Source organism: Hibiscus syriacus, unplaced genomic scaffold (genome assembly GCF_006381635.1).
Source record: "Hibiscus syriacus cultivar Baekdansim isolate YM2019G1 unplaced genomic scaffold, ASM638163v2 tig00110637_pilon, whole genome shotgun sequence".
Lineage (NCBI taxonomy): Eukaryota > Viridiplantae > Streptophyta > Magnoliopsida > Malvales > Malvaceae > Hibiscus > Hibiscus syriacus.
Window position 1 is genome coordinate 262,099 of NW_024062808.1, and position 16,416 is coordinate 278,514.

The 16,416-nt window shown below is 34.2% G+C and overlaps 1 protein-coding gene across 1 annotated transcript; it reads right to left on the reverse strand.

Annotated features, from left to right (window-relative positions):
* Positions 1–3,676: 3,676 nt before the first annotated feature.
* On the reverse strand, positions 3,677–5,967 carry LOC120136781 (ras-related protein RABH1b). Its single transcript, XM_039152742.1, has 6 exons — positions 5,700–5,967; positions 5,434–5,504; positions 4,802–4,890; positions 4,513–4,624; positions 4,288–4,378; positions 3,677–3,935 (listed from the first exon to the last, which is right to left on the reverse strand). The coding sequence occupies exons 1-6, from the start codon at positions 5,814–5,816 to the stop codon at positions 3,789–3,791; spliced, it is 627 nt and encodes a 208-aa protein (XP_039008673.1). The 5' UTR covers positions 5,817–5,967; the 3' UTR covers positions 3,677–3,788.
* Between the last annotated feature and the right edge of the window lie 10,449 nt (positions 5,968–16,416).

Sequence of the window (16,416 nt, forward strand, 5' to 3'; positions counted from 1 at the left end):
AAGAATCATCCGCCCGAGATCCGACTCGACCCGACCAAAACAAGATTTCACCCGACCCGACCCGAAATAATTATAAAAATAATATTTTTATTCAATAAAACAGTGATTTAATTGAAAAAAATAATATATAGAGGGGTATTATTGTAATCATTCCTAAATATATAAAAGTAAAATTATATATTTTTCGGATCGGATCGGGTATTTTTCACCCTAAACCCGAACCCGACCCGAACACCACATTTAAAAAATCCGACCCGACCTGACCCTAAATTAAAAAAAACAACCCGATCAGATCAGGTCGGAACCAGTCGGATTCGGGTCCCATGCCCATCCCTAGGAATCATGCCTATTGATGAAGTGGAATTAGGTAAATAGATTAGTGTTGCAATTGAGCGTGATGTTCAAGAGCTGAATCTCAGTTTTGGTGCTTCACTTGTACCGGCGGTGAGACTCTCGTATCGTTTTTTTGCTTGGGAAACACTCGTTTCTCTGAAACTGTATGATGATGTTTTCATTGATGTACCTGCAAACGTGTGTTTCCGAAGACCGATGACACCTCAACTAAAGAGATTACTCTATGCAAATGATTGATCTTTGATGAGACTAATCTCTAATTGCCCGATTCTAAAGGAGTTGATCGTCGTGAGGGTTTCGGACGGCCGTATTATTGTTATGGACAACAACGTTGTTTCACTGGACATAAACGTTTCTTCGTTAAAGAGACTGGATGTGAAGAGGGCTAGTTTTGCAATTGATGATTACTAGTTACATATCGATGCCCCCTGCTAGGAAGGATTGAATTGTCCGATGAAAATATTTCGGATTTTCAAGTACAAGATCTATCCAACTTGAGGGGAGCAATCATTTATTTCATTGTCGTTCCTAACCCTGACGACGATGATGTCATTGGAAGGTTTGATAATGTTGAGTTTCTGTATTTATCAAAAGTGGCTTTAGTTTCTTATGGTTCGAGTTAACGATCATATTTCACAACTTAAACTTAACTTGAAATTTTTTTGAGTCGATTCGAGTTATTCGAGTTTCTATACTAATTTTATTATAATTATTTATAGTATTATGGCAATGATTTGTTTTAATTTTCTTACTTTATCTAACCATATAATACACACATAAATATATATTATATTCTTTCATATTATAATGTTATTTAGTATATCAAATACAATCTAAAATTATGAAATATATTCATGTTATTATATTTTAAAGAAAGTATTTTGAGAGTAAAATATTGATGAGAGTATAAATGAGTCAAGGAATTGATGAGAAGAAAGAATTTGCAAATAATTGTAGTCAAAATATCAAATTGAGTAAAATGTAAAGTTAAGGGACTAAATAAAAAAGAGAGTACATCTTCTGTAAAAAAAATAACAACTGAAGGTACATAGGTATTCTATTGTGGTATATGAGCATATGGTTTAAATTTAGTAAAAACAAACTTAAAATAAATGACAAATTGAAAGAATAAGGAGATTATGAAAAATTGAAGCATTAAATTAAAAAAATTGTTATCAAAAAGAAGAATTGAAGGTATACGTGTATTCTACTATGGTTTAGGAGCATGTGGATCAAATTTGGTAAAAACAAAATTAAAATAAATGACGAATTGAAGAAATAAGGAGATTATAAAAAATTAAAAGACCAAATTGAAAAATAAAAATTTGTTATCAAAAAGATGAATTAAAAGTATACATGTATTCTACTATGGTTTAGGAGCATGTGACTCAAACTTGGATTCAACTCAAAAGAAATAAGCTTATAACAATATTCGTGCGGAGGAGAGAAATAAAAGGGAGTCTGACTAGGGATGGGCATGGGACTTAAACCCGACGAACTTCAATCCGACCTGACTCAATTAGGTCGGGTTTTTTTGAAGGCGATGTTCGAATCGGGTCGGATTTGAGATTAGGGTGAAAATACCCGACCCGGAAAAAATATAATATTACCTTATATATTTAGAGATAATTACAATAATAACCCTCTATATATATTATTTTTTAATTAAATTCATATTTTTATTGAATAAAAATAATATTTTTATTATTTTGAGTTGGGTCGGGTTAGATTCAGATTTTATCTCAAAAAGTCAAGTCGATTTCAGGTCGAGTGGAGGGTGTATATTTTTCATGTCAAGTCGAGTTGAACTATCCCTAAGTCAGATTATTACTCTGTTGAGTGTAAGCTTATCACAAAATAAAGTGTGCCGTTTTGCAGTCAAGTTTTTTTTTTATTCATAAACTAATTATGCTGTAAATCAACTATTTTTTAAAAAAAAATTATCGTACCGTTATTTTTAAATTTTATTTTAATTATTTGTAGTTGATTTTAATGGTTGATATAAGATGATGTGATTCTAAGAAGCTTATACGGTTGATTTAATAAGTTGAAAATAGCTCTAGTTGTTGAGGTGGGATAAGAATTTGTGTAATTGTTTAGATAATTACTAGATTTTTTTTATCGACAATCAAATATTTTTTAATATCATAAATTCACTTAGTAGTATTTTTCGTTAATAGTTAAAGGAATTGTTATTGTTCCTAGAGATTACGGATTCGAGCATCAGTGACTGCAATATGGTAATTGAATGTTTAATGTCAACTGATTGAGAGTATTTAAAACAAATATTATTTTATAATCATCTTAGTTTAATAAAAAAAAACCCTTTACACTTAAGTGAGAAAAGAGTGCATACCATCAAGTTTAAAAGCATTAACCTCGACCTTCTGTTACAGGCTAACCAATATGTCAATGAGTTACCCGACTGCAATAATCCTTTGAACTGAACTGACCCGATAATGTTAACCCTCTCGTCGATTTCCCGAAACATTGACCACCATTTCAAGGCTAAATCGAAAAATAAAACATAACATTTTAGGTTGAACATAACCTAAAATGTTATATTCTTTCTAAAATTCTCGATTGAATCTAGAATTCTACATTATTCCTAACATTTTGAATATTATGTTCTTCGTAACGATTTAGGTTATCCTCGATCTAAAATCGTATCACAAAACTACCGTAGTAGTTGATATTGATCAGTTGTTGATATTGGCTGTATGCTTTGAGTAACATTAGCATGATCAATGCATTAGATATTGCAATTTTGTCTAAAACATGCATTTACCATTCATGTCATTAACCGATTAAATTTAAGTGCTCATACGGTATAAATTAATGGGAAATTTTCATATTTAATACCTAAACTAACAATTTTGATCGGTTTTAGTACATAAACTTTTTTTTTTCAAAACAACGTCTGACATTTAATTTATATTTCATTTTAGTGCTTGCCGTTAAAAACTTAAGTTATTTAGTAACTAAACTATCAATTTTTGTTCATTTTAGTACCGAAACTTTCAATATTTTTAAAAACTTAACGTTAAGTATAAATATAAAAGTATCTAAATAAAATGATAAAATTCACTTCTTATGCATTCATATTATTACACTTATTTTTGTGAAAATTGTGCAATAGGACAATTTTGCACAAAACAAATATGGCACAACTGAATGAGATAACAAGAACCGCACACATATAGGACAGGTTATGACAAGCCTAACTACTACTATGATAAAATTTAAAATCTCCTCTCAAGAACATCCCATCAAACCCAAAATGTCAAGGCTACAAAAAGGGGGAGACCAGATTTTTCTTTTCCTTTTTTACAGAAACACTTTGTGGGAGGAGGATATCGGAAGCATGGAATAAATGTCGAAAAGCGTACATACCTCAGATCGGTGATGTGTGCTTGTGTGTAAGGGGTCTATCATCAGCAGGCACATCCTCCAGACTGTTGCTGAGACTGAGATGCATTTGTGTTTGAAGACTTCAGATTGACGTCGACCATGTCTTCTTGTTTTGTTGAAGAAAGTGTTTCCATTCCAGGTAAAGCGGCCGCAATCTTCCGAAATAGAGCCTGTCAAGAGATCGAACGGAGTGAGAAAACTCAATAGATTTGATCCGTAATGCTGGGGGAGGGAGAGAACTTGCTAGTGACTATGTTGGTTTAACTCTAAATATGTGGGCAAACTTAAAAACTTGCCCGACTTGCACACCCAAGTCGGAGTATCTAAAGTTAATCAATGCTAGCGATAAATGCCATGCAAGTGAAGAACAAATGTTACTTCGAGAAACAAAAGGACTGAACAAACTTTCGGTGAATAGAATACCATGACATTGATCTATGCCCAACCACTATAATTTTCAACAGCATCGAACAAGCAGTCAAATTATAGGAACAATCATATGATAAGTTAAAAATGGTTAACCTTGATATTGAAGCCAGCCTTGGCACTAGTTTCGATAAACATAACATTGAGTTCACGAGCCTTGGCTTCAGCTTCCTCAACTGAGACTTGCCTGTCAAATCAACCACAAAATGCACAATGATTGAACACAAATCAGGGCAAGAATCTAGGGAACTAAAGTAAGGAAAATTAATGGTACGCTAATTTTCACAAGAAAGTTCAACCATAATAACAAATTGATATTACCTTTTGTCCACAAGATCGGTTTTGTTCCCAACAAGCACAATGATAACATCACTACCCCGTTCAGTTCGCACCTCTTCGATCCACTTAGAAGTATTTTGGAAGGATTGCCTACCTACATAATGAAAATTAAAGTTGGCAACTTCAAGCACTTTCTAGAGCAGATAAACATCAACTTGTGAGAGTGCATCTCAAGAAACGGGCAAACATGCACAAACATAACAACTGAACAAGTAAATATATGGTACAGGAAGGTTCCAAATCAGGATGACAAAGTGAAATGCCGACATACTTGCAACATCATAGACAATGACAGCCACAGAGGAATCCCTAATGTAACTTGGAATAAGACTCCTGAATCTTTCCTGTCCTGCAGTATCCCTGTAATAAAGATTTAAGCAGATACAGAGTGAAGAAAAAAGATATAATCTTGTAAAGCACGTCCTTAAATTCCTTCTCATTTTCTTTCCTCTCATCATTCCGATTTGTAATGATTTGTCTTTATGCCTCAGTATGGAAAATGGTCATCTTTGCTATTTTCTTTCCTCTCACAATTCCTTCTAACTAAACATAATCAAAATTTATTTTCTTCCAATTTTTCCAGTCCCCAATGTCCACCCTTCCCTTTTCCACTCAACCAAGAGACAAACCTAAATTCAGGAATACATCAATAGAGGACAAACATTTTTTCCATGCTGAATATGATCCAGGCATACAGCAAAACAAATTCTCAAGTAAGTCGTCCCACCAGCTATATATAATATATACATATTAAAGGAAGCAACGGTTGGGAAAGAAATCTAAACATACATCGAAAAAGAAGAAGAATCTAAATTCGATAGAACACAGAAAGAAAAGGTTAGACACAAGTCCATAAAAATCCATAATGCATCAGATAAGAAAATTTAAAAATTGATGTCTTACCAGAGCTGCAGTCGAACTGTCCGATCTTCGAGGTACATTGTTTTCGACAGAAAGTCAATACCAATGGTAGCCTGGTCAACAAATTAAAGATACAGATAACCTTAGAATCTAAAACACCAAAGGAAATCGGGCAAAACAATAAGAAATCTGAACTTAATCAAATACCACAAAATCAAATGAAGAAACAATCAGATCCAAAATGGCAAGCAAATTTGCAATCTGAACCCAAAGAAAAACAGAAAGGACCGTAAAATTGAGAGAAATACCTGGTAAGTGTTATCGAATTTGTCGTACATGAAGCGAGTGATGATACTGGTCTTGCCGACAGACTGATCCCCCAAAAAAACAAGCTTGTATTTGGCCAAAGCCGAAACCGGAGCCATGGAGATTCGGATCTAGGTTAAACAGACACTACGGATCGGATCGTGATCGGATCCAAACTCGATATCTCACCGGAAACAATTACAAAGGTGTCGCCGGAGAGAACGAGATCGAGATCCCTAGCGTTTTTTCTTTCTTATAATAATTTTGGTGGTTATTTATGTTCGCAGTGACTATTTATATTTGGACGGTGAGAGAAGGCGAAAATTATGTTGAATATATTTCGTATAGTTTTCATATATATATATATATATATATATATAAGCCTTATATATAAAATAAATCTCTAAACTATAACACTTTTCATGGGGAGGTATTTAAAATATTTTTTAAATGATTTTAGTGTCTAATATTATAAATTTATTATGTTAAGTGCCTATGTCATAATCGAGTAATTTTAAAATTTATTTTTAAAAAATATTAAAATTTTTACTATATTTATAAATAAAACCCTAGTTTCTCTTCAATTACAAAAAAAAAAAATCCTCAAATCCTAACCCTAACTCGATGTTATCAGCCTTTTCGGTCATAATCACTATCGTCGGCGTAGTCTCTGTCATCCTCCTAGTAATACACCACTGCAGTTGTCGTCAATTGATCGTCAGAATTACGTGGGATCATGATTTTCATCATAGAGTTTGTAGGGTATAAAATGTCGATTCGTCGTCGACTGATCACAATTTCATAAGGGGTTTTGGTCACCGGGAGAAGTGAGGTCGGGTAGAGTTTCGTCGACGGCAAATGGTGACGATCGATGTGGGTTTAGGGTTGAAATGAAGGTTTCTAAAGTTTTATACATTTTTTGTGTTTTTATTTTTAAAAAATATATTATTTTTTAAAAATTTCAAATAAAATTTTTAAAATTACCACATTGTGACACGTGTCCCTTAACGAAGGAAATTAACGTCGTTGGTGACCCCAACACCTAAAGTGATAACGTTTGTAAAATTAAACAACAAAATCATTCAAAAAATAGTTTAGACACCTATTCGTAAAAAGTACTTTAGTTTGGACACTTATTTTATAATTAAGCATACACATAATCTTAATTTAATCTTAATTTCCCATATTTTGATTTTATTTTACATAATCGATATCTTAATTCGAGATTAGATCGAGTGAGGTCAAATTCTACAAAGGATGATATTAGATTAGATTCAGATTTTTAGGGGGAAAATATTCAATCTGATGCAAGAATAATAATATAATTAATATTTATATATTTAAAAATAGCTATTGTAATATGATTATCTTTATATTTTTCAGTTAGATTCTTATTTTATCGAACAAAAATGAGATTTTTCATATTCAGATTGAGTTTTTACACTGGAGTTCTAACGAAATGATTTTTTTTTAAATTCGAGTTGGATCAGATGTCAAGTGAGAGAAAAATTCTTAGGTCAAATTCAGATCGACCAAAATTTCAATTCAGTCTGATCTATTATCAACACTAGTACAACTCGAGCTTAAGTTTTTTTTAATAATTTTTAAAGCTTTATTTGGTATGAATAATTAAGGAATGATAGGAACTTTGTTAATAAAATGGTTATGATTCAAAGTAAAAAGTTATTATAAATTTTAATTATTTAATTAACGATTTTTTTTATCTTTTCCCAATTTCAAAGTAAAAATAATTTTTAAATATTTATAATGACTTAATTAAAATTATTCAAATAAATTAAAACTTATCGATAATTTTAAGTGTAAGCTAAATGTATCTAAACTATTATTATTGTTCCATTTTGGTATCTAATTTTTTTTTTACCATAGTTAACATTTAGTTTATGTTTCAATTTGTTATTCACTATTAAAAAATTAACTAAATTATTAATTTTGTAATTTTTTTATTATTTTTTAATGATGATGTGGCATCATCTTATAATGATACATCAACATCATCGTTAAGTTTTTAATGGTAGGGTATCAAGATAAAACAAAAAATAAATGTTAGGTATGTTATGAAAAAAATAAAGGATAGATAGCAAAATGGAAGGAAAGTAATAGGTTAGGTACCAAACTTGTAGTTTGCCCTAATTTTAAAGATTTTGAAGGGGCCAAATGCTAATTTTCCAAAAATTTGGGGGAGGGGCTTTGAGTATGTTGATGTTAAACTTGTTCCCTTATGAGGCTCACTAGATTCACATTTGACCTGAACATGACGATCCAAACTCGATCTGTAATCGTAAACAAACTAAGTTTACCCAAATTTTAACTAGATCGATATTGACTCATACCCAAATTAACTCGAATCAACTTTCTCCGAAACTAAAAGCAACATGAACGAAAAGCAAATCAAATTTAATTTACCCAAATCCAATATGAATTGAACATCTAACTTATTTTAACTTGATAATTATGTCGATGCAAATGAATAATTTTTTATCTATTTTAAATTATATTTTATCTACTTTTAATAACGGTAAAATGATATATTATTCTCCTTTCATATTATACTTGTAGCATCCTCAAATTTTCCAAATTATTTTTTAAAATTCTAATAGTTTAAAGATCATGAAATTTCAATAATATAAAATTTATAAATTCATTAAAGTTCAACATTTCATTATTAATAGGGTAAACTATAGAATTGATCATTTTCATTTGAGTTTTACAAGTTTTTTCTCGTTGAATTAAAAAAATATAATATTTTATCACTTTCGTTTCATTTTAATCAAGATGTGATCACTGAAGGTTAACGACTGTTAAACTTTTAGCAGTTTACTGATGTGGTACGATAAATATATAAAATTAAATTATATTATTTCCATGTAGACAGGGTCGATCCTGACTATTTCTTGACTCTGGGAGAAACAAAAAATAGGCCACTAATTTAAAAGAAATTTAAGAAATGTCTAATATAAAATTTTTAGTATAATTCTTTTTATTAAAATAAACAAATAATAATTCATTACAATATCAAAAATGTCAAAAAATATATTTAAGCATACAAATACTTATAAAAAAATATTGTCTTCGAGCATTTTTTTATGTAAAATCATTGATGATAGTGTCAACATCAATGTTTTCTAACATATTTTTTTCGATACATAACATAGCATTTGGAAATCAAATAATGATCTTATATAGAATTTGGAAATATATAAAATTCAAAAGAAAGAATTTGAAAACATGATCTGCCTAGAATTTTAAGAACAATCTTCAATATGATTTGAGCACCACAATTGATGATAAACAATTGTGACTTTACGTTTACGAAAAATTAAAAAGTGAGGGCAATAATTTTAAGAGGAATTGTGAAATATGGAAGAGAAAAATAGTATGCTAATTATACTTAAACTTTTTCTTCCCATTGAGTTTTGAAGAGAAATAAATAACGTCAATAAAATTTTCCATTGATATGGAAAATCGGGAACGAGATTTGGTGAATTGATGGTGGAAATTTGAAAATATCAAAATTAAAGAGATTTAATTAGATTTTTTTATTTTGGGTATTGAATTGGAGTTTTATGGAAAGATGAACAATTTATTAAATTTAGAGAAAATAACCTCAGTGACCAAAAATCCCATATAATATACGATTTTAACCAACTTTTTCCGGATTTGCCAAAATGACCAACAAAATCGCAATGCGATCGCTAATTCGCAACGCGATCTCCATTATCGCAAATTCGCGTTGCATTTTCGCAATGCGATAGTTGAAAATCGCGTTGCGATGGTCTACAGTGTCGTTGCGATTTTCCCAATTCGCAATGCGAATAAGTAAATCGCAACGCGAATTGGGAAAATCGCAATGCGAATAAGTAAATCGCAACGCGAATTGGGAAAATCGCAATGCGATACTGACTATCGCAATGTGATAATACAAAATCGCAACGAGATACTTACTTTCGCAACGCGATACTGACTTTCGCAACGCGATTCTGACTTTCGCAACGCGATAATACATAATCGCAATGCGATTTTCAAAGCGCCATTAGTATCCTGGCCAAGTATTTTATTTTTAAATTCCAAACACGAATATTAATATATTGGAACACTGAACCGTCCACAGTATATCCCGTAATCGCAACTCATAACCTAAAACCTAAAATCACAACTCAGTCCCATCTCCATCTCTCACTCTCTCACCCATCTCCGACGAAATCCATCCCCATCTCCGGCGAAATCCGTCTATCTCCATCTCTCAGAGCCACCCTCACAATCAGAAATGGAAAATCAACCAAATCAACCAACGAGGGTTAGTTTTTTTAATTATTTTCTTTTTGAAATTTTTGCATTATTATTAGGTTTTTCATATTGAAATTGATGATAAGTTTACTGGTAATTTCAATAATAGATTAACCATTTCACTTAGATTGCTTATTAAATCAACCAAGAATCGCAACGCGAAATGCAAATCGCAACGCGATTTTAGTTTCGCGTTGCGATTCTCTCATTGCGATAGTCAAATTCGCGTTGCGATAGTCATTTTCGTGTTGCGATTTTCATTTTCAGAAACTATTCTTCTTCTGCAAATTGAAACTTGAATGAATTGCATTACTTCAACAAAAAAACAAAGACAAATACGAAATTCACAGTGTTGCAAATTTAAGTTTGAAGAATAAACTACTACTCTTTATGTTTATTATTGTTTTTGGTATATCTTCACAGTGTAGTTTTTGGTATATCTAATTTAGTATGTTTATTGTTTTTGTAGAACTTTTATTCGGCTCAATTGACCTTGAGAAATAAAGTCAGCCTGGCCAAAACAATTGCGTCGAAGCTTTCACCTGCACAAAGAAAAATGTTTGAGGATACATGCTTCGGGCCATGGCTGAAACTACAACATCCCGGTGGAGATGCGATGTTAACACACCTGTTTCTTCAAACCATGACTAGCGATCTACCAGAGACTATACAACGTCGTGATGAAGAGATATGGTTTGATTTTCCACCGGCGTATACGTGTTTTGGGCGGGAGGAGTTTTGCTTAATCACCGGTCTACGCTTCGGACACGATGATGTAGGTCGGTACACTAAGCACATTACCCGCCCATCATGGCTATCCCGGGTTTTTCCTGAGTTGGAGAGACCGAGTCTACACGTAGAAGACCTGACAAGATTGTTGAATAATAAAGACGGTTTTACTCGGATGGATGACGTCGATGTTGTCCGAGTATGCCTTCTAATTCTTTTGCATGCCGGCTTTTTAGGCAGAGAGGCTAGACAACCTATTCCAAATAATCTAATCAAATTGGTAGAAGACCTAAATGCGTGGAACCTGTTTCCGTGGGGTTCGTATTTATGGAAAGCTACATGGAATAAGTTATCGTCTGCCTTGGATGATCGAAAAAGTTTGCATGGCGATGGTTCCAAATACACTTTGACAGGCTTTATTTGGGCCTTTAAGGTAAGAATTTTTATATGATGTTTCCAAAATTATAAGTAATTATATAACAATTACTAATGTTTGTTATTATATTGTTTGTAGATTTGGATATTTGTGGCCTTTCCCGCCATGAAGACATATGCAATAAAAACTTCAAATGATATTCCCAGGGCTATTTCCTGGAAGAGGAAACGGACCTTGCAATGGGAAGATTTACTACGGTATACGACAATAAATAATGTAAGTTAACATAAATACTACCATATGTTTATAAACAAGTTATTACTAGTACACGTTTAACTTTGTTTGAGCTTTTATATTGTTAGGAGGCCAACACTCCTCTACAGAGGCTGACACCCACGAAAGCTGAGCTTGCCACTGATTGGTGGCAAGCTAGTAAGCGTTTTTTTGATGGAACGGTTGATGAGCAGCCTCCACTTCGGGAGCCATCACCTCGCCCAGAGCTATCACCTCACCCAGAGCCATCATCTGATCGACCCGGCTATACACCTCCACAACGACAACCATCACCTATTCTGTCACATCATCGAGCCTCTTCTCCACCATCACCGCAAGATAGGCGACCGGCAAAGATGCCACGACGTTTATCTCCCTGTTCTCCACCTCAACGGGATGAGTTAGGGGAGTTACGTGATGAGGTCAATGCCTTGCGTGAGGAGGTCAGTACTTTACGCAAAGACGATGGTGCATGGCGTGTTGAGGTGTCTACATTACGCGGTGAGGTAGCCGCTCTACGTTAGATGGTAGCATCGTTTCAGAATGAGGTTCATACTCTACGCAACGAGGTAAGTTTAAGATTTTTCATACTCGTAATTCATTCGGTTGCTGCCAATACTGCTAAACTGTTTTTGTTAGTATTTGTTTTTGGTTTTGTTTTTGTCTTTTGGTTGAAGTAATGCAATCCATTCAAGTTTCAATTTGCAGAAGAAGAATAGTTTACTTTCGCAACACGAAAATGACTATCGCAACGTGGAAATGGCTATCGCAATGCGAAATGAAAATCGCAACGACAAAATCGCAAAGCGAAATGAAATCGCAATGACAAAATCGCAACGCGAAATGAAAATCGCAATGCGATTTGTGTTTCGCGTTGCGATTTTGTCGTTGCGATTTCATTTCGCGTTGCGATTTTGTCGTTGCGATTTTCATTTCGCATTGCGATAGCCATTTTCGCGTTGCGATAGTCATTTTCGCGTTGCGATTTTAAGTTTCGTGTTGTGAAAGTAAACTATTCTTCTTCTAGAATGTTTATATATGTTGTCCTTTTAAATGTTTATATAAGTGCTTACTTCTGGAATGTTATCTGAGCATTTTGTGAACTATGATAGAATAATGACTTGGGTGAATACAATGCTAGTTTGAAACATATTTGTCTTTGTTTAATATCATGTCTGTTTATTTACTGATTTATGTATTAATTTTTTTTAGCGGCCCGATAAGGTGGATGCTTTACGTCGGGTTTTCCTTGCACGACAGAGTTCACGCATCAGACGGCGTGGACGTGCTATTACGTCTCCGTTCACCCCAATGGTGCGAAGACTCCGCAAGAAGAAGCCCGACTCACCGGTCATCCCTCAAGAGTCCCCTCCAATCGTTCAAGAGGCCCCTATTCTCCCTCAAGATTCCCCCCACCGTTCAAGAGGCCACTGTCATCGTTGAAGAGGTCCCTCCCACCATTCCAGAGCCCGATTCACATGGGGTAATATATCAAAGTATTGAGAAACCCCCACCGGTTCCGGACATGATGGATGAGAGTTGGCTCTCGTATGAGTTACCGGCTAGTACCCTTTCGGTATCTGAAGTGGAGAGGAGACAACTACCGGAAACAATTGTGGATAATACCCTTTGGGCTAAGACCGCAGTTGATTTTTATCTACATGAGCGGAGCCAAGGGTGTTACACTGACATCAGCAAACTCAACGATGAAATGTTTTTGTTGCTTGATCGGTCTTGGTGGGTTGTGCTATTAGGGGTTGAAGACAGTGGCTATTTGGATGGGGAGGTAAGTCTTATATTTGTCTTATATATGATTTTGATTAATTTGTTTAAAAATTAATGTAATTCACTAATATATGTATTTTTTGTAAAACAGCATATCGATGCGTGGGTGTCACGTCTACTAATAATAAGGAAGCTTAGGAAAAATAAAAAAAAATTCGCTATATACAATAATGCCGACGGCTTTTCACGCAGTTCACTTGAAGAATCAACGAGATAAATCATTTTTGTTGGGCAATGGACAAGCTAAACTTTATCCTGCATGGTGGGAGGTCGATAAGGTTAGTGTTTATTTTTTAAATTTTTTAAAGGTGTTCATAAATAAGTGCGCAAATAAATGAATTATTACTTATGATCGCAGGTGTTTATCCCTGCTTTGGAACGTCGTCACTGGCTTCTCGTCCAACTTCAGCTCCCATCCCTGAAGATAATAGTGTATGACAGCATGATCAATTACATATCACTGTCTGATTTGAGAGATATTTTCAAGGGATGGAGCTCTCATTTGGCTAAATTCTTGGATGGGATTAAGTATTGGAGTCATTCTGGACACAATAAGCCAAAGAAGTTCAATGTCACAGTTGTCAGAGACGAGACCGCGCCACAGCAATCGCCGGGAGCCAGAGGGGATTGTGGTCCTCTCGTATACCTTTGCTTGGCGCGTTTGACGATGGGAAGCACAGAGTTTTTACCTCCCACCTATAGAGATAGAGCTGCAGTAGGCTTGTGGTTTCGGCATTATATGGCTAGAGCAATATATTCGAGACGCTGCCTACCTGCATCCGCGTTATGAAAGTGTCCACTGTTAATTGGTAAGTCAAATGCAAGTTTTGTTAAAATATATACTCCTTTTGGTTTGAAAATGTTTGGTTAAGTACCTAGAATTCAATAATTTGTTGTTTGTAGGTTTTAGATGTGTAGGAAGTCTTGTTTGAGCAAATGTTTGGTTTCTGCAGGTTAATCCTTAAGTGAGCTGCGTGAAATGGATGTACGGGGTCACAAAGTTGTTGATTCATTGATTCAATAATTGATGAAGAAATAAGAATTATTATTATTTTTTGATTGTTTAATTGGTTTGTAAAAGATGATTTGTAAATGTTGATTTGTTTAATTGATGTGTACATAATTTGTGTTGAAATGTAATAGTTGATTTGTTGATTTTCAATCTGCTTTATGTTGAAGGCAAAACAGACTATCGCAACGCGAAATGGCTATCGCAACGAGAAAATCGCAATGCGAAATGAAAATTGCAATGCGAAATGAAAATCGCAACGAGAAAATCGCAATGCGATTTTCATTTCGCATTGCGATTTTCTCGTTGCGATAGCCATTTTCGCGTTGCGATAGCCATTTTCACGTTGCGATAGTCAAATGAATGTCTAATAAGTGATAACAACTGAACAGATCATAGCAATGTTCAAACTCAAGTTACTAATACATGCCTAACTGAAAATGTTAAAAGTGCACACATAAAATACACATAATGCAAGTTTTGTTAACATATATACTCCTTTTGGTTTGAAAATGTTTGGTTAAGTACCTAGAATTCAATAATTGTTAAAAGTTTATGCATGTTAATCCTCGTTGCCTTTTTCATTTCGCATTGCGATTCTATCGTTGCGATTTGCATTTCGCATTGCGATGGTCAAATGATTGCCTTTCGCAACGCGATTCTGACTTTCGCAACGAGATAATACAGAATCGCAATGCGAGTTTCAAAGTTCGCAACAGGTTTTAGTTTCGCAAGCCAAGTTTTTTGTGTATATATCTACGCAGCAGCAACAACTCATAACCTAAATCCCTAAATCGCAACTCATTCCATCTCCATCTATCACTCTCTCCGGTGACATCCGTTCCTATATCCAACGACATCCTTCCCCATCCGGTAACAGGTCTTAGTTTCGCATCTCGTTTGTTTAGTTACAACCATGAAATCATCTAATGTTGATCATGTTTGGATAGATTTGTGTTTTGGAGGGTCATGGGAGAATGTTCATGGTGTTTTACAATATATGCCTTTACCCATGAATCTTCAACTAAAACTGTCATTAAAGAAGTTAACTTATGAAACCCTAATGTTACGTGTTTCAAAGAAATTGAATTTAGAGCCCCTAAGTGGATTTAGGCTATCTTATCAGAGAAATGGTAAAGTTAATTTGTTAACCGACAATGAAGATGTTGAACGATTCATTGCTTACATTAATGTTTCAAGTGATGATGTTACATTGTATGTTGTTGAACCTAGAAGTAGTATTGCTGGGTCAGTAGCGGGTAGTAATCAACTAAGTGGGTCTCAAAACCCACAGCCTTTCTCTAATCCAAATCCAAATCAACTTTCAGCACCAAATTCCGGTTTTCGTATTGACCAATTAGACGATGATGAGCCAAGAGAAAAAATTGTGAGTACTAGTCAGTATTCGAAATTTGATCTTGGTCAATACCCGGACTTTGATATTGGTCAATATACGGATTTTGATGATGTTTCAGAAGAAGAAACAGACCCTGCGTGTAATGATTTTGATATTGGTCAATACCCGAATTTTGATGATGAAACACCCGTTGCCGAGGAAGATGTTGTTGATGATAATGAGGAGGAAGTTACGACTGTGAATGAACATGTTGAACATCCATTCTGTAATTCATATAATCCTGAAGAAGAAAAAGAAGAAGAAAAAGTCCCCGAAGAAAAGAAAATGCCACGGGAGTATAACTGGAATATGCCAAAATTACTTTAGCTACCGGAAGAAGAGTTGGCAAAGAAAGCAGTTGATTGTTACACAAAAGTTATTCGTATCAAGAAAGATGATTGTTTTGATACAAAGGAAGACTTGAAGATAGCTTTGTATACGAAATGTGTGGAAGATGGCTATCAACTAAAAGTTAACAAATCAAGCAAAGATCATTTCGAAACAAGGTGTACGATTGACAAAAACTGTACGTGGCGTATGATTGCAAAGAGGATAAAAGATTGCGCAATGTTTCAAGTTAGGACTTTTATTGATAAACATACATGTTCAAGAACCCAAGTTTTTCCTCACCATAGATAGGCAAACAAAAAGGTGTTGGGTGGTTTTCTGGCTGAGTTAATGTTTTTGAATGGCAGGGTATATCGGGGAAATGAAATTATGACTGACATGAATGCTCGGTTCAAGATTAGTATATCATATTCTCAAGCTTGGAGAGCCAAATGTTATGCCTTGGAATTGTTGAGGGGGTCGCCAGAAGCATCGTTTGCCCAACTGCCGGCTTATTGT